Source organism: Balaenoptera acutorostrata, chromosome 4, assembly GCF_949987535.1.
Source record: "Balaenoptera acutorostrata chromosome 4, mBalAcu1.1, whole genome shotgun sequence".
NCBI classification, from domain to species: domain Eukaryota; kingdom Metazoa; phylum Chordata; class Mammalia; order Artiodactyla; family Balaenopteridae; genus Balaenoptera; species Balaenoptera acutorostrata.
The window spans coordinates 83,083,028-83,102,327 of record NC_080067.1 but is presented as its reverse complement, the minus strand read 5'-3'; the positions used below and the strand labels follow the sequence as shown (position 1 = coordinate 83,102,327).

Here is a 19,300-nt window from a genome sequence, read left to right as displayed (position 1 = left end):
AAGATAAGACAAATATACATGAACAAGGAGATCTACTCTACCAGAAACTAAAATCATAAAGTTATAACGATTAAAATAATATGTGACAGGCTCAAGATCAATCACTGAACAAAAGAATAGGATATCTAGTCTAGAAATAAATACAAGTATTTATAAAGAATTAATAAGTATGTAATAATATTAATCCTTTCTTCCTCCAATGACTGGTAGTCTTATTTAATAGATGGTACTAGAATAAGGGGCAACTAGTTGAAAATTTTTAAAAAATCAATTCTTAACCCCAAACAGTTAGTAAAATAAATCTGCAACCTATTTAAAGAGTAAATATAAAAAAGAAACCATAAAGCAGAAGAAAGTATTAGTTAATAGCTGGTTTGGGGACAGTGAAGGACTTTTCAAGCATAAAAACAATAGAAGAAATCATAGGGGAAAACTTAAAATTTCACCAAATGGAAATTTTTGCATGTCAAAAACTCATATGAAAATTAAAATGCACACCACACAATGTGAAGAAGTAGTTGCAACGGAAAAAAGCATTGCTGCCTTTAATATGTAAATTGGTAAGAGAAACTACATTTTTAATAGAAAATTACCTCACAAAGTAACAAAAGAAGTGCAAATTAAAATGAAGCCAATTTTTGCCTATTAAATTAACTCAAAAAATAACAAAACTTGTGGTTTAACAGGTACAGTCTTTCCAAATAACAGTGTGAAAGACATCACAAAGCATTTTTAAATGCCAAAGATGTGGTGTGGAAGATAAGCATGTCAGAAGTTAAAGAATACCTGGGGAGGAGTAGTAAGGAAAAAAACACTTCACGGGAGGGGGTGGGGGGGAAACACCTTGAAACACAGACAGGATTTCATAAGCAAAGAAGAGGGAGGACACAGCAGACAGAAGGGTTAGAAATGAAAAAATGCTGAAATGGTTCTTTATCTCACAGGCATTAAAGAAGCTCATTGTTTCTAGGAGGAAAATAATGTGAACAGAGTTATTTTAGGAAAGATTAAGCTGTTATTAGGAAGAATACACTGAGAGGGGTAAATGCCTGGGAGAGCAGGAGGATGAATAAGATAGGTACAGCAACAACCCCTGCATGTGAGAAAACAGGGCCCAAACTAAGGTAATCAGATGTGGATCTAGAAACACTAAGAATCAGTAAGACCTGCTGACTTGCTATACAAAGTGTGAGAGATGGAGACACCAAATATGACTGCAAAGTTTCAAGACTGGGTGAACAGTTGTACCATTAACTGAAATGGGAAAAACCAAGACGAGAAGGCGAGACAGGTACTGGAGACATGGGACTGGAACTTGAGAGAGGTTGGAACTAGATGTATAGGTTCAGAACTTCATTTATTCAGTAAATATTTTTTGAGTCTCTATACATTGTGCCAGGGACTATTGTAGAAGCAACAAAAATGAACAAGAATGACACAGTTCCACCTCTACAAGCTTACAATCTAGTAGACAGTTACATTACAGTGTGGTAAATGCTATGATGGATGAAACAAAACAAGGAGCACCTAATTTAAGAGTCAGCTTCTCGGAGAAAATGTTAATAGCAAGACTTGAAGAATGAAAAGGCATTAGTGGCAGAGTGAGGATTTGTGTGAGGGGCTGGTCAGAACAGGGACGGGGATGGAAGCATATGTTCCATGCAGAGGGAAGCAAGCCATGGGTTAAATCTCAGAACTGAGTGTGGTCATAGCTAATACAGCGGAACAAACATGGCAAAAGCACAGAGCATGGCATGGGAGGGGGTAGATAGAAACTTTTTCTGAATAGCAAATATACCAATATGGTTTTAAAATTCAGAAAATAAAAAGGACTATACAGTTAAAAGCCTTCTTTCCATTCCTATACCCCAGCTACCTGGTTCTCCACAGAGACAACCAATGTTATTAGTGTCCTGTGTATGCTTCCTGAGAAATTTTATGCAAATACAATCAAAAACATACATTGTTTTCTTCTCCTCTCCTCCCTGCCCATTTTTTACACTAATAGTAATATATCCTACATACTATTCTGTCCCTTGTTTTTCTTTTTAAACAACAGAACCTAGAAACCTTTCCATATTGCCTATTAGCTTCTTCATTCTGTTGCACAGCATTTCATTATACAGGTGCCAGATTTTAAAGGATCTTAAACACTGTCCAAGGACAATAGGGGGCCATAAAAAGATTTTAAGAGAATGACACAATCAAATCTGCATTTTACAAGCATCCTTCTTGTGATATGGGAATGGTACAAGAAATGTCTGAACTAAGCACTGCAAGGAATGAGTAGAAATGGCAATCATTAGTGACTGATGAGAAAAGTGGCAGAAAGGGAATAATCAAACTAATGTCCAGGTTTTTGGCTTGGGTAACTGTTGGGGCCATTCACTGAGACAGGAACATAAATAAGCAGAGGTCCAGATACACCAGGAAAAATAATGAGTTCCCTTGTGGACAGAATAAATTTAAAGTTAAATATTAAGTGTTAGAAGACACCTGAGAACAAATTCAGTCTCCTAATTTTAGAGATTAGAAAAGTGAAGACATTAAATGTCTTGCTGAAAGTCAGAGCTGGCTAAGAAAGCGCTAAGGCTAAAACTAATCCCCTCCAGGGGATAATCCCATAAACAGAAAAGAACAGGTAAAGGAACTTGCTAAGGAGAAATAAATGGTCAATGAGGCAGAAGACCCAAAATACTTCAACACCACAGAAGCCTAGGAAGATAATTTTAAAGATGATGCCAATGCATCTGAGAGATCAAGAAGAAAAATGGCTAGAACAAACCACTGTGAGTGATGTATCTTGATATAAAATTTGAATGGAATAGAAGGTGACATTAAGAACTAGGAGGGAAGATACTTCTCACATAGGAAACTTACCGTGTACAAAAAGGAGGAAGCCATCAGGGAAGATAAGATGAAGAAGACAGAAAGGATGCTACTAGAGGCTTCTAATGCTCACAAGAACCCCTTCAAGTAGAAGTAGTGGGAAATAAACCGAACCAAAAGGATAAGTTACACCATAGGGGAACCCAAAATTGCCACAAAGCAATAGGTCAAGACAGAGATAGTGAAGGTATTGAAAGTAGCTGCCAAAGCCAACACTTTTAACAAACATTAATGAAACAAGGTATCATTTCTCCCCATGGAGTTAAATACTGTAACAGAAACATAATCATGAGGGGTCAATCTGCTATTTCTGAAAGAAAAAAGAAATAGTTACCATTTATTCATACCTGTGTCTGAATATCATCGCCTGTGACAATGTTTCCCACAGCTCGCAAAGCAGGAGAAACCACTTTATAATCATTATGCCTGCAACCATAAAAAGAAGCATCATATCCAACAGTTCTATCTTTAATCTCTTTTCCTTAGGGCTGAAACCCAAAAGAAATTAATATGTGATCGGTCCTTGGAGCAGAAAGGTACCTATGGTGGTTATTAAAGGAACCCTATCATAATGAGGAAATGTTTTTGGTGTCCCAAGAAAGGCTGTCTTTCCTTTTGTTTAGTATTTTTGGATAAAAACTACAAATCTGTTCTAATAACCCTTCCCAGGTATTCAATCACCTGGAGTCCAAGTTTTCCCTCTCATTCATTAATGCAGGTTTCATTTCCTCTTTACTTGGTCTCTATGGTTGCTGAGATAATGGAAAGAGATAGTAACATTTATACAGCACTTTTAAGTTTTACAAATCACTTAATTTTCACAGGAATAAAAATATATCAACAGTTGAGCTAACTTGAAAATGAAAGCCAGGCTTCATACTTCAAATAGTAGACTCTTTCTACTAAACCTCAGCTGACTTACTGGTCTGAAAAACCCCTCCACAAATCTTTTATATATCTGAAGACAGATATTAAGTCTTGATTTCAGGCTAAATAATATCCTTTAACTTTCCTTAAATATCTTATTTTCTCTCCCCTTTAATGAGATTGATCACTCTTCTCAAAACTATGCCAGTTTCTCCACATTTAAGATCCGATGACTAAAAAGAAATGGTTAAAATATTTAGTAATCTAGAGACTAAAGAGTACAAAAGGTTACTCTCCCAGATTCTGAATGACGTACTTCTGAGTCCTCCAGCATTATATTGCTTTTAATTCATAACAGCATTATGCCGCTGATCTGTACCCAGTCTATAACCCCAGAGTTTTATATTCTATGTATTATACTATCTAATTCATTCCACATGTCATCTTTGGGGCAATGTTTCCTTGCATCTACTTTGTACTTACTCCAATAAATTTCACATGGCTTGTAATTATACTGTTTCCCCATTATGTTATCACTCTAATTTTTTTCTTCGATATTATTTTCTAAAAATTTGATTAATACAGTCTCAAATTATTTATGCCATCAGTAAATCTTCCACTTCATAAATGAAAGGCATCACAAAGAGATATAGCAAAATAAAATTCAAAGTCTGACACCAGTCTAGGTTAAGCTCTAAATGAGACAAAAAGATGAAGAAATGACTGTTTTTAGTGGCAGTGTGCCTTCTACTATCCAGTGGTTGGTCTCAGGTCATTAACCATGAGCTAGAATTACACAGATCAAAGTTTTCCAAATGTTTCTGCTAAAGGGCTGCTTACAGCAGAAGAGTGAGAGGTTCTTTATAACCCTCAAAACAATCAAACAAACAGATGTGACATGAGTATAAAAAAGTAACAAAAGACAGTAGCCTAAAGCACAATAAATCAGTATAATGCATTAATATTTGAGTATCAGCAACTAGAAAACTAATATGAGAGACAAAAGAACAGACACACTTTAAGATATCTTACATCAGCAGCTCCACAAGTCTCCTACATACTCCTGCATCAATGACTGCTTGAATTTTATCATTGGGTCCATCTGATAGATATGAGAGGGCCCAGCAGGCATCAGCCAGTACATCAGTGTCACTGACAAACAGCAACCAGGAAAGCACATTCAGACAGGGGGAAACCTATAAAGGGAAGATGATATGATTATGAAATTCAACAGAATAAAAGCAAGAAATGAGGGGGGAAACTCCAGAGAGCAACCAGGCACACACCTGGCGACTTCCGGTGTGATTAATACTTCTGGAGATGGAGCAGTAAGTGGCCAAGTGACATTTCCATCTTTGGGAATGCTGTCAATAACCTTGCAGTTTACTTTGATGAAGTAGTCAGAGCCCAAGGAAAACAATTTCAAAGAGCAAAGTTTAATATATACCAATTCTCAGAGTGAGATTCCTTGTCAAAACACTCTTTGTGGATCAGAGAGGTAAAGGAATTCTCCTAAGTGTTAAAGCTAGGAAATTCTGCATTTTAGATACTTTGTTACAAACAAAAAATGCCATGTTTTAAGAGTAATTCAGAGCTTTTTAAAGGCAGTGAAAATTTATTCCAAATTCAAACAAAAAGACCTCTTTTTCTAGAAACAAATTATTCTCTTTCTATTCACATTAATATTGGTTCTTAGACTCTTTTAACTGTACTTTTTCTGCCAATTTCCCACAAGCATAATCCTTACCTTTGCAAATTCTGGAGGGGGACTTTTCCCTCTACAGAGATTAGACAAAGCCCATACTGCATTCCGGGTCATGGTCAGGCGATTTTGCTTTGAAAATAACCTATAAGCATAATGATGAAATGGTAAATGATATAATGGGCATTAATTCTCTGATGGCATAATATAAATATTTAACCACTTAATGCTACTGATAAACAGATGTCTTCAAACAGCTCTTCTCCACAACAATAAAGCTTAGTTAATTCTAACACAAGGAATTCAAAATTTTGGCACTTGAATAAGATAGGATGCCCAAGGAAATGATCTGAACAAGTTAGTAAGAAAACATCTGTAATGAAAAGTAACAGTAGGAAATCCAAAATGATTTCCAAAGATGCACTGCTTTCTGAGGAACTTCCCGTATTTTTATTACTCACAAAAAAAAAGAAAAAGAAACTTACTGCAGCAGAGGCGGAAGAATATTGCAGTCTAAAACATAGTCCCTGCACATGGTACTATCTCCAGCAATGTTGCCAAGAGCCCAGACTGCCTGTGAAAGAATTATTCATTAATGACAGGCTGTAGAGTTTAATTTTCACATAATTCTTTCAAAAAAGATGTCAACATATCACAATAACTCTTTACAAAATTATACAGTAGTTAATCAACATATTATACATGGACATTAACTATTAAAACCCCTAAGTTCACTCAACAGGGAGTCAAATGAAATAGTTGTGGGATTGGTGGAAAAAGATCAATACTATTATATAAGTATACATGTGAATACTCATGGGAGTAAACTTATTAAAAGGAGGTACCAGTTCTTATACATATTCTTAATCTTAGGGGCCCCTCCTCTTAAGTAACATTCCATACAGCCCTTGGAACATAGCAGAGATCCAAATGGCTTACTCAGCTGATTACAAATGTCTTTTAAGCTTGCTTACAAAAGAAAACAGTGAGCCAAGAATTTAAGAGCAATCAAAACGCAGAAAACTTTACTCAACTTTTGGGGGTGATGGATATATTAATTATCTTGACTGTAATGACAGTTTCATGGGTATATACGTATGTCAAAACTTATCGTATTATACACTTTAACCATATGCAGTTTACTGTAGGTTGATTATACCTCAATAAAGCTGTAGAAGAAAGTCATATTCATTTAGTAATGATTTATATTTATGAATTTGACAAACTTTGCAGTAATTAAAATTTCACGTTTTCTAAGTGATTTTCTGCACAAAAGTGGCAAAGACTTGCTACGTCAATCAACACTAGAGATTACTACAAGAAAAAACTCAGTAACTGCTTACATGGTCTAAAATGTATATCTATAGGACTTAAAGAATTTCAGGGTTGGAAGGGAAAAATGGTTTTATGTTTCTAGGAGAAATTCTGCCTATATTCACTATGAAATTTTCTATTTTGGTTAAGTTTAGATTTCTCGAACACTCCCTGTGATGAACCATGGATTGTCATATCCAAGCGGTAAAACTGAGACTCTGAATATAAGACTGAAGGGAAAAATTGTACTCTTTGACCTGCTTCTCTTTACTTGTTTCATTTTTTACCTGCTCCTGGACATCTTCAAACTCTGAGCTGAGCAACTCTATGAAGATAGGCACAGCTCCTGCCTGAATCACAATCCGGGTCTGAAGAGAATTTCCTGAAGCAATATTTGTCAGTACCCAAGCTGACTCAAACTATAAAGATAAAAATAATTTCATTATCTTATTAGAATTTAATAGCTTGTTTACTTATAACAATAAGGTTTTCTGTGCATGAAGAAAAGAATCTGAGATCATTATTTACACATAATCTATCAGGTCAATACCATATTAATTTTAAATGAAGAATTCCTGAAGAAATAACCTTAGCCTAGAGGAATACTCAGGGTGTATAAAATTTCAGATCAAGACAGAACTGACATGAGACTGTAAGAAGAATGAGGGAGTGCTTCATATACTGACATGGAATGATCTCCCAAGATATCAATGGAGGAAAAAGAAAAAAGAAAAACAATGTACATTAATATGGTACCATACTGTATTTTCCAAAAGGGTTAAGAAGGAATATATGCATTAATTTACTTACTGCACAGAATATCTCTTGAAGGAGCCACAATAAACTGTAAATACTTGTCACTTACATAGAGAGCTCGAGGTGAATGGGAAACAAGTATGGGAAGGATAGGCACTTACAGTAAAGCCTTTATGTACCTTTTGGCCTTAAACCATGTTTATTATCTAATAAAAATAAAATTAAATAATTTCTATAAAATGGGCAGAGCGAAATGGGGAAAGAATAAAACTGTAAAATGTGTAAAATATAGGCAGAGTGAAAAAGGCAGAAGACAATTTAAATGATAAGTAGTCCAAAAGGAGTTAACAGGCATACAACTAACAGAAATGGCAACTTCAGAGCATAAGAGCTTCCAAAAAATTAGAAGTCTCCAAACCAAGGCACAGAGGTAAGACTTCTTTAAAAAGAGCATTCTTAAAGGTTGATAAACTGGTAAACAGTACAAAGGAAATTATGGCCAACAAAAAATACAGCATGTTATTAATTCTACACATCTCTACAGTAACTTGACTCTTTAGCCTAATATGATGAAATCCAAGAATGACCTCTTAAAATCCAAGAATGAACTCTTATATTACCATTCTATTTAGAGTTCTCAATTAAACTTTAGTTTTGTTTCCTTCTCCTGTTCTGTCTTCTATTTAATATTCTTTAATGAAGCACATGTTGGGGGGGGGGGGGAAATTCAGTGACGTGCCCCTTGAATGAGAAATCAATAAAAAGTCATCAAAAGATGGAGCTGTGACTTCTTTAAGCTTTTGGGTCAATTGAAAGGCAGTTGTCATATGGAAAACTAAATCATCAATCACTTGGGGTATGGGAAAATGAAAGAAATGGGAAGACAATCTGATTAGCCCAGTCCAAAACTACATGAATGATAGTAAATTTATAGCAGAAGACACTTAAAGAAGGGATATTCAAAGAAACCTAAAATTTGATATACAGAAGTGAAATAAAGTGGTCTGATAGCTAGTTAGGACACTGATATTACAGCAGCAGGGAGGACAGCCTAGGAGCACCACAGTTAAACATTTTTTTGCCTGATAACTCTTTGCTATAAGAGAAGTTCAGGAGACTTTTAAACACTGAGTATCACAAAATAAAAACTCATATCACCTCTGTAATTAAATTACTACTCAAACCAATGTTCAAACCCTTTTCAATCTGTCTGAATTGAAACTTGACATTTATACAGTACTTTATATTTTCAAAGCATTATTCACATACTCTCAGGTGTTCCTTACAATAACCCAGAGAAGCCTGGCTTTTCTAGTTTATGAATGAGGAAACTATCAGAAAAAGATCCAATGATCACTAATGATTTGAGTAATGTCAGTCAAAGAGAGCTAGATTACAGCCTCCTAATCTAGTAGGCTTATGGCCCCAACCATAGTTTCCTCTCTGAAACACACCTGTAACACTGACAAGAGTCTTCCAATTGCTTGCAGTTTTGGTATCTAGGGCAAGAAATTTCAAATGATACGACAGATTATTTAGGGTATGCTAAAAGGAAAACACAGTTCACCTAAAATGTAGCTTCTTTTGCTTACTAGGAAAATGAACTAGTAAAAGAGACATATGAAGTGGGTACGAAAGCAAACTTTCCTACAAGAAGAAAGGCTCAAAGTTCAACAGAGAGTCATCAGCATCTGAGACCATGTCAAAAAAATGAAAACTTTGAGGAAAAGCAACCTGTGAAGAATGAATAAGATCAGCATACATAGCAATCTATATCAAAGAGAAAAAGGTTTGCAGTGAGATTTTGATGCAAAAGAAATGGTGACAATAAACTGAGTAGATAAAGGATATATTAAAGAGTTATCAATGAGAAGAAATTAGAGTAATAATTGCTAACAGAAGTCAAACTGCTGTTTGTCTAATGAGGTTTAGCCCCAAAGGTCTCCCAGAAAAAGAGAGATTTCCAGATGCCACTGAAATGAATAAAATGGAGAAGCACAACAAAATAGAGTGACAATGATTAGGAGGATGGAGAATAAGTAAATAATAGCCAGAACATGAATGGAAGAAAACTGGAAATTAGAACTTCTCAACAAAAGAAGAATGTACCAGAGTTATGTTTATCACTAAGAAGTACATAACGATTATAACCTCTGAATGCAAAGAAGATTCAAGGTCTCTCTTGGTAAGAATGGAAATCAGAAAGTAGTTTTGCCATTACTGGGGAAAGAAGTAGATGAATAACTATAACCAGAGGGCCAGTGAAAACTCAAATCATATTCATGGATTAATGAGGCATTAAAACACATACACACACACGGTGTTGATTACTGTGATGTTTACCTTGTAAAAACTTATCAAGCTCTATTTGTGCAATTTTCTATACCCATGTGTATATGTGTGACATGAGAAGGAGGCGGGAGGAGAGAGAGTGAGAGATAGAAACAGAGAAACAGAGAGAGAGAGAGAGGCAGAGAGAAAGAGAGACTGAGAACTCCTCATGGGTATAGACCCCTATTAAAGTGTTGGAAGAAGCAACTTTCAAATGTGTTTAATATTAAGTATGTTTTTAAAAAACTGGTTGTACTTTGAACTATGTAGTTTCTCTTTCACTGGGTATCGCAGTCTTTATTTTTTTGAGTGGGGTGAACATTTCCGTCTCAGGTCCCAGACTAGATTTTAACATGAAAGAGAGTTGTGAAATGGGAATGTCCAGAGTTGATACCAAAAACAATTGCATAAAGTTATAATAGAAATGGCCAGAAAAGGTAATTTAAGTAACCATGCAACGCAAGAAAAACTCAGCAACATGATGAAATGAAAAAAACTTAAGAAATGGTATCACCTGAAGTAGTACCCAAAATTATTATAATCTTTACTCCTCTTTGTTGTTTTAAACTACTATATTCTTAGTGTTCCAAGAATGGCATCATGCAAGGAAACAACCTGTCGTGCAGCTGTGATTGCTTATAAATTGTAATTCCACTATTATTTTTCACTGTCCAGAACTTTCTAAATAAGGCTACAACTGAAACCTGAAGGGCACGCTGAAGATTTTGGTATGTTCTCTCTTTCCTTTCTCAATCTCTACCTTCTGGTGCTCAGTTCCTTAAAATAAGGAAAATGAGAATCCAAAACTGAAGTACTTCTGACCTCCTATCAAGTTTCCCACTCCAGGTTGAAGTACGCCTGGTTCCCTTTCTCCATTTGGATCAGGACTCTGTTGCTGGCCACTTTGCCGGTTCCACTCTGGTTCCTAGCAAATGCCAGGCTCACCTGGAGAGCAAGTGAAAAGAGAGGCTCACATCAGAAAAATAAATCCAGATATCAAACTCTGCAGAGAACAGTGCCTGAGTCATCTGAGCAACCTTTTAAGACAGGTAGAGGGATCAATGAAGATGGGGAAAAAACATAGGAAGATGAAGGCTTAACTGCAGTTTACCACATTAAGCTTTTAGTGTGGACAAGAAAGGTAGAAATGGGAAAACTAAACCAATTTAATTCAAATTTACAACTTTAAGAGGAGTATCTATTTAATGACTGGAACTAGAAGGCAATTTACTTATTTCTAGCTATTTTTATAAGCTTCTATAAGAAGGTTTGGGAATACACCATCTCAGCACTGCAAAGGACAGTACAAAGATGTTGAACCTGGACTCAAAAAAACAAACCAAGTGGGCTCAGGGAATACACCATAAGGCAGACCAATCTCATGTCAAGGCTCTCATGTATGGCTGAGGCCTACATGTCCCTGTGTTTGAGAATGCTGTTAGTTAAACGGCATAGTCGGCTTCCGAAGTCCTAGATTCCACCCATATTCATCTCATTTGAGGGCAAGTGAGTATCTAGGTAGCACTGCCAAAAGCAGGCATTTTTATCTCCCTGGTTTGCAGTATCCCACTGATAAGGAAAGCCAGAAAGAAAGTGAAGAAACCCTTCACTAGGATTCACAGTTCTTTATCTATGGAATGAAGGGATTAAGTTTGTCCAGTGATTTATTATTGACTTTAGCTATCATGACTACATATTATTACTCTTTCTAGAAGAGAAATGGCAAACACCCCATTCCAAAGACACACTATTCAAATTTCTAATAAGCAGGTAGGAATATCATGGATAACTCACATCCTAGCGCTCTCCAAGAAGACAGAGGAAGGAATACCCTCCAAGCTTCCCAGAGCATGTCTAATTATTTAACAATGAAGTCTCCTGGCTCTAAGGTCTCCATCAATATATTTGCTCCTCCTGCTTCTGGGGTAGTCAAGGTTACCCATTAGTCACACTGGAGAAAGAACACCATATTGTGCTTAAATGCACACAGAAGAAAAGCTGGGGATGATGACCTTTATATAATAAACAGGTTTGTTATCTCTAGAGTCTTTGGATCGCTAAGGTGAAAATCATAAGGTGGTCACTTCCAGAGGAATCATTTCTCAATCTTTCAGCCTAATTATTAGTTAGGCTGCACAAGGGTGGAATCTGAGAATTCTGATAGAAGCAAATTAGAGATTTCTGAAGGCTTTCATCTTCAGATGTGTTAAGATACAAACTCTGGGATTACAAAATCAAAAATGATGTAGAATTTACAAGTGTTAGCCAGGAGAGGGCACTGTCTGAGAGAATATACTGTGCTCTTTAGGGAATACTGGAGAAGGTAGGGATGGGGAAAGACCAAATTCTCTGACACTTTTCATTTTAGGACTAGAAAGTTATACCATCTTCCTTTAACACATTAAGGAACTGGACCTCTGCAACCACCTACTAAAAACTGCTAAGTCCAGGAGTAAATTTAATATCTCTGAATTACTCTCATTGTCAGAGACAGGATAGAAACATACTTCCACATGAACAAAATGATAATTTTCCCTACCTCCCTCTTCCTACAAAGCTTTTCAAATGATAAACTGCAGTAAGGCTCTTCATTTGGTCCCTTTGATTCTCTTGACAGGTTGCTTAAGGGGCTCAGGCTCTGTTCTCTGCAGTATTGGTTGTCTGGATTTCCTTTTTTTCTGAGAAAAGTCCTCTTTCTTTGCTCTCTAGGTGAACCTGATTATTTTCCAGGTGTCTGGTGATCCTGGCCTTAGATGGGGACCAGAATTACAATCCAGGAAGCAGCCAACAAAACAGAATCTTAATTCAAATGAACTTGGGGATTAGTAAATGTCAAACTGGAGAAGAAAAACTGATGGGACACTGAAGTACTCTACCTTTTCTGGACTTCCTGTTTTTCCTCTGGAAGGAACTCATCACCGCAACAAAGAGAGTAAAAGAGAGAGAAGGATGGGATGGGAGGAAAGGAGAGAAAATATCAAGACAAAGCATCAAGTCTTATGAATTATCAATAATGCTCTGGACAGTATGGAACCTGGGGAGAGGAGCTGGTACTTATACTTATAAAGATGCCCCAGTCCTTATTATACCCTTAAAGTAAGGCAAAGGTAAACATGGGGGTGAAAGTTATCTTTATGATTAACTTGTTATTAGCAAATATTTACTTGGAAAAATAACCCCATTCTGCAATCTATGTAGGACCTAACCAATCTTTATAGTTGCAGAATCTTTCTAAAGGGCCTGAGCCACTCAGATTAGATCCTACAAGTGAGAATTTAGGAATCACAGGTATTTGTTAAAGAATAACTCAGAAATTATTCGGTTGTTTACTCCAAGGAAGTCTAGTTACTGAATTACTTAATTACCAGTTTACTTAAGATCCAACTTTATTCAGGAACAATATAGTATTTTTAAATTTCTAGATAACTCCCAAGATGAGAGTCAGTTGATAGTTGGTTCTTTTTACTGTAAAAATTATCTAATCCAGAAGCTGGAGAATTTTCTCTTGGAACCCCTATACAACAGTACTAATACAGTAAATTAACATAGGAGAAAGCACACACATTCCCAACAAGGCTACATCCTTGTCAGCTCTTTTGGGGTGGGGCCGGGGGTGGAGGGGAAGGATTAATTAGTACCAGGTTTGGGGATCAGTGAGTCTCTGATCTAGCCCATGTTACACAGCCCTGAGAAACCCAACAAGTACAATCTAAAAGTCCTTCAAAACCAAATTTTACATAGTCCACACTTAGGTCCTTATAATGGCTCCTCTACTGCAAACAATTCCCTACCAGATAAGTATGATCCATAGTCATCATAAAATAATCTTTTACATGACTAAAAGTAACAAGAATTTTAAAGAGTAAAACCAAGGGCCTGGATGTTAACAAAGCTATCAAAGCAGCTTGCAATGTGGTTGTCAGGAACATCAGTATCAAAAAATTAACCCTTCATATAGATTAAAATAAGTAACAAATCTGTATACAAAATGTAACTTTGTAAAGGGAATTAAGATATGAGGCAAGAAATGAAAATGGTCCGCACCTGCAATGTACAATTCTCTTTTCGTTTGAGGAACTCCACAAACCTGGCCACTACTCCTGGTGCGCTGATGACTTCATCAATAGGAGGATTAGGTTCTGTCTCCCCATAAAAATAAAAGGAAAGAAGAAAAATAATCCTTTGATTTCAAGACAAGGACTTTATAAAGCTCAAACTTACTTCATAATATCCCTCCCTCCATTTTTAGCAACTCTTTCATGTTGTAAATCTAAAACAGAAAAAGAAATGTAAAACTGAGTTCAGTCACTTTGAGACTAGGGTAGCTTAAAAGATTTCATAATAAGGGAAGCCTTAACATGGAAATATGATGGGCAGAATTCTTACAAATTAAAACTACTGCCTCTACTATTTTAGAAAACTTAGAAAGTATGGGGAAAAACATCAAAAGACAACCACTGTTATTATTTTGGTATACTTACTTCTAACCCTTTTTCTGTGTATGGGTTTTAAGTCTCTTTTTTATTTAACATAAATTGTCCGAAGAAACTGGATTAAGAGATTCTGTGCTTGCAGGATCTAATTTTACTGCTGTAGTGATAAGTAGGAGTCAGCAGAAATTCACTAAGAATGACCTGCCAAATTAATCTCATTTTCATTTATGACAATAGAGTATCTTATAAATAAAGTCATTCAATAGAAACTTGTTGGGCAAATAGATAAGAAATGTCCTAAACAATTAGCACTGTAATTTCAGCAAGACGTTTGACAAAGTTTTTGATGACATTCATGTAGCTACGCAAGAAAAATGGCAGCTGGATTACAGTACTACTAGGGACTCTTAGCTAAGTCAATGGCCTTACTGGGAAGAGATGACTAATGATTCAATGTTAATTTGCAGAAAGCTCTAGTGACATGTTCTTTGCCTGGTTCAATATTTTTATCAACCATTCATATAAACACAACAAATAAATTTGATGATGACAATAAAAATGAAGTAGTTAACATGCTAGATTACAGAAACAGCATATAGAAAGAATAACAATAAGCCAAAGATGTCAATAAAACAGGGATAAAGCAAAATTCAGCTTTTAGATTTTTTTAAAGCAATTTTAAAAAATCCACATGACTTCACAGACGAAACCTAAAAATAGTTCTAAAAATAGTTCATAAAGAAAAGTACTAGGGAGTATAGACTGCTGAAAATGCAATGAAACATTACTATGCCATGACTACCAAAATAAATGATGCTAGCCTGGAGTACATTATTGGAATGTATAGTTTCAGGACAAGGAAGGCAATCTCTCACCACACCTTAGAGTAATAAGAATGCATCTGGAGTACTGTATTCTAATTATCACATTTTAAGAGGAATGGCTGGCAAACTAGAATACATGCAGGAAAAGTAGCAGAGTGTTGAAAGGCCTTGGAAAACCACATTATCTGAGAAACCTTTTTAGAGGGGTGGGGAAGGTAATATGATAATGGCCTTCAGCTATTTTTAACAGGTTGTCAGGCAAAAAAACAATTATTTTTTGCTCTGGTGGTAGGTTTTCTTTCCAGTTAACCTCAAGGGATATATTAATTTATCACTAATGACTCCAAACAACCATAACTTACTATGCGGGGGAGGGGGTGGTCAACTGTTTTAATGCTGATTTACTATCAACATTTTAATATGGCTCAGAGTTCCAGAGTTCTTACTTGCCCAGATAACAAGAAGTATCATATCCCATTCTACCCTAATTATACACACACACCAAAAAGGTAGTTATCCTGTCCACCAATAAATCCATACTTAAATTTCAGTGATAAACTGCTAACATTAGAATCAACAATCACTACTCTTTCAAGTGATATTTTAAGTTTTTCTTAAAAAAGAGTGGAGTTTCTCAATTTGAATTAACATGAAATATTGCTACCGTTCTTATCACTTTAAGATCTTTTATAAGATACCTCAGAAATGAAAATAATGCTGCCTTCTGGTCCTGGTAAGATCACACAAATAAAAAAGGAAATTCAAAAATTAGCCATGGGGGCTTCCCTGGTGGCGCAGTGGTTGAGAATCTGCCTGCCAATGCAGGGGACACGGGTTCGAGCCCTGGTCTGGGAGGATCCCACATACCGCGGAGCGACTGGGCCCGTGAGCCACAGCTGCTGAGCCTGCGCGTCTGGAGCCTGTGCTCCGCAACAAGAGAGGCCGCGACAGTGAAGAGGCCCGCGCACCGCGATGAAGAGTGGCCCCCGCTTGCCGCAACTGGAGAAAGCCCTCGCACAGAAACGAAGACCCAACACAGCCATAAATAAATAAATAAATTAAAACAAAAAAAAAAAATTAGCCATGACTCATAATATACATATGTCTGTATGTGTCCTTTTATTCTGTTGATAGAGATACTCCAAAGCAAGTTATCTGTAGTGTGAAAAATAGATTATGGGAAAGTAATACTTTGTAAATAAATGAAAAATATACTTAACATATTCAGAACTCACCTTTTGAAAGCAGTTTTCTGAATTTCTGCGTTGCTGAAAGCTGTTGCTCTGGGCTATTGGAAAATATCATTTCAATCATGTCAGAAGTAATAACACCACCCTGGAATCACAAACAAAAAACAAATATAATAAAATTTTAACTTAAATTCAAAGGAAAACAAAGATAGTACAAATTGTGGCCAAGTTACTCAGTTAACTATATTTATCTACAAGAGTTACACAACGGTAGGATAATCTTTGCATATATAAATGTATGAGATGATTAATAATGTGATGAAGCCAAAATTCTTTGTCTATCATTAAAAAGCTCACAACCGTGAGAAAGTAATGTTAGTAGTAAACACTAAGACAAGGCGTTTATTATTCTTCCTCTCCTGCTCATCACATGGCTGGCTGTTCCTTGTCATTCAGATTAAATGTTAGATTATAAAAGAAGGCTTTTCCTGACCTTCAAATCTAAAGCAGCTACTCTATCTCTGTGATCACATCACTCTATTTTAATCCTATGCCCAGCCCTTCTCAGTATCAGTTATTCTTCTTAGTTATCTGTTTATTGCTTAGGTTCCCCCAGTATACTGTAACCTCCATGAAAGCCAAACACCCTGTCTATCTTACCAATATATCCCTGATGGGTGGCATACTGTAGACGCTCAACAAATATTTACTGAATGAGTATAGAGTAGTCTTATATAACTCACAGATTCTAGCCACTGCCAAATTCAACAGCTGACTCTTAAATTTATTTAAAATTTCTATTTTCTTGCTTTATTAAAACTTTTTAGTTTCCCACTAGTTTCTTGCTTTACTAGCGCTTTCCCATTTCCCACTACAAGCCATCCTCAGCATTAGTAGTTAAACTTCCTTCTCAGGATCACTTGTCACAATGAAATAAAGTTCTTAACATTTCATGAAGCGTAACAGTCAACAAGATAAACTGTGAAGAAAGCTGCACTGAGTTGTACATGCAAGATGGTTGGTAAGCAATACCTAACACTTAAGAATAACCCATGGGGAGAACAAAGCATTCTGCTCTTACAAGTCAGAAAAGTAACTACTTTGAAACTTGTAAGTCTGATTCCTGAATAAACAAAAGTACCTGTATGATTTTGCTATGAATATGTTTCCACATATATCTTTGTTTTCTTCCCTCTCTTATCCCCTTATCATATAACATAAGATGTATTGACTTCACATTCATAGTATTTAAATATTGTTAACTTCACATCAGAGTATTTAAGTTACAGGATATCCAAGAGAGAAGTAAATATCACCCAAGGACTTTTCCCCTTCTGGGGAAAAGGTTAGTGCATTTTCAGCTGCATGCAGGATAGCTGTATCATGTTACAAGGAGGTATGACCTTGTCATTGTCTTTATCTGAGACTCAGTATGGTTTAAGGAGTTGGGTATGGATGCCACAATGACAAGGAGTAGACTGGGACAGTTAATTTTATGTGTCAACTTGGTTAGATTATGGTGCCCAGTTGTTTGGACAAACTCCAATCTAGATGTTACTGTGAAAGTACTTTTTAGGTGTGATTAACATTTAAATCAGTACACCTGAGTAAAGCACATTATCCTCCAAAATGTGGGTAGGCCTCAATCAATCAGTTGAAGAGCAAAGACTGAAGTTTCTTGAAGAAGGAAATCAGCCTCAAAACTACAATATCAGGACTTCCCTGGTGGTCCAATGGTTAAGAATCCGCCTTCCAATGCAGGGAACGCAGATTCAATCCCTGGTCAGGGAACTACGATCCCAAATGCTGCGGGACAACTAAGCCCGCATGCCACAACGAGAGAAGCCCGCACACTACAGCGAAGAAGAACCTGCGTGCCACAACGAAGACCCAGCGTGGCAAAAAAAAACCGCAAAAACCTATAATATCAACTCTTACCTGAATTTCCAACCTCCTGGCTTACCCTACAGATTTCAGACTTAACAGCTCCAACAACTGCATGAGCCAATTCCTTAAAATCAAATAATCGGTGGATCAATCTATCTCTCTCTTCCTCTCCCCCCACCCGCAAATTGGTTCTGTTTCCTCTGTAGAACCCTGACTAATACAGTCCACAAAATACTCCATAATCATTTAACATCCACTTTAAAAAAAAAAGAGAGAGAGAATTCTTCAACTTCCTGAAGAGCCTAGAAGAGTTCACCACAAAATAACAGTGTTGGCAATAACGTCTACATAGATTCCAAAGCAATTTAAACTGTTCTAATTCCAAAAGAAAGCTGGTCCATAAAAACTGGATATCTATGAAGTAAAAAAAAGAGAAAAAAATCTATAAAATACTGTGAATAGTCTACTATTTGCCAAAAAAAAGAGAGGGGTTTTTCTCAAAAGGAATAATAAGAATCTACTAACAGTGGTTGCCAGTGGGGAAAGAAACTGGGTGACTAAGGCAGAAGAAAAAGATTTTTCTTTTTTTGAAAACCATGTATATATATGATCTATTAAAACATATACAATTGATCAAAATAAACTGGAAATCTAGACAGGTGTGATCCATATAAATAAAGCATAATTTTTATCTGTTTATGCAACCTCAAGAAAGTTACAAAATGGGTTACAACAGAAAATTCCAATAGTTGTGATGTGGAATCAATTTTTAAAATCATATGAATATGTCCAATTTTGTACTTGGAATGAGTAACAAATTGGGATTTCCTTTAAAGTATCGCTTATTATCAACTTTTAAGGAATAATTTTATAATTATCCTTTTAAGTTTTAATAGCTGAATTGATCTCATAATTAGTTAATTCTGTTTAACTGCATGTTATTCAAAATATAATAAATATTTTATGAACCATGAGTTTACAGATATAGTTTCCTTTTAAAAATGAAATGCCAAGTACTTTTTGTAGCCATCTAACCTTTTTTTTTGTTGGCTGCACCACACGACTTGCAGGCTTTCAGTTCCGCAACCAGGGACTGAACATGGGCCA

The 19,300-nt window shown here is 36.1% G+C and overlaps 2 protein-coding genes across 2 annotated transcripts in view; one reads left to right on the top strand and one right to left on the bottom strand.

The window, feature by feature from the left end:
* FAM162A (family with sequence similarity 162 member A) overlaps window positions 1-11,474 on the top strand; it is a 71,250-nt gene extending 59,776 nt beyond the window's left edge. The window contains exon 5 of the mRNA XM_057545709.1: window positions 11,384-11,474. Coding sequence (XP_057401692.1) covers window positions 11,384-11,472 — 89 coding nt within the window. The 3' untranslated portion in view covers window positions 11,473-11,474. The remainder of the gene's footprint in view (window positions 1-11,383) is intronic.
* KPNA1 (karyopherin subunit alpha 1) overlaps window positions 1-19,300 on the bottom strand; it is a 74,856-nt gene that overhangs the window by 12,027 nt on the left and 43,529 nt on the right. The window contains exons 4-10 of the mRNA XM_057545705.1: window positions 16,352-16,451; window positions 13,904-13,998; window positions 7,060-7,191; window positions 5,944-6,032; window positions 5,504-5,603; window positions 4,789-4,952; window positions 3,237-3,315 (exon numbers count right to left, since the gene is read on the bottom strand). Coding sequence (XP_057401688.1) covers window positions 3,237-3,315; window positions 4,789-4,952; window positions 5,504-5,603; window positions 5,944-6,032; window positions 7,060-7,191; window positions 13,904-13,998; window positions 16,352-16,451 — 759 coding nt within the window. The remainder of the gene's footprint in view (window positions 1-3,236; window positions 3,316-4,788; window positions 4,953-5,503; window positions 5,604-5,943; window positions 6,033-7,059; window positions 7,192-13,903; window positions 13,999-16,351; window positions 16,452-19,300) is intronic.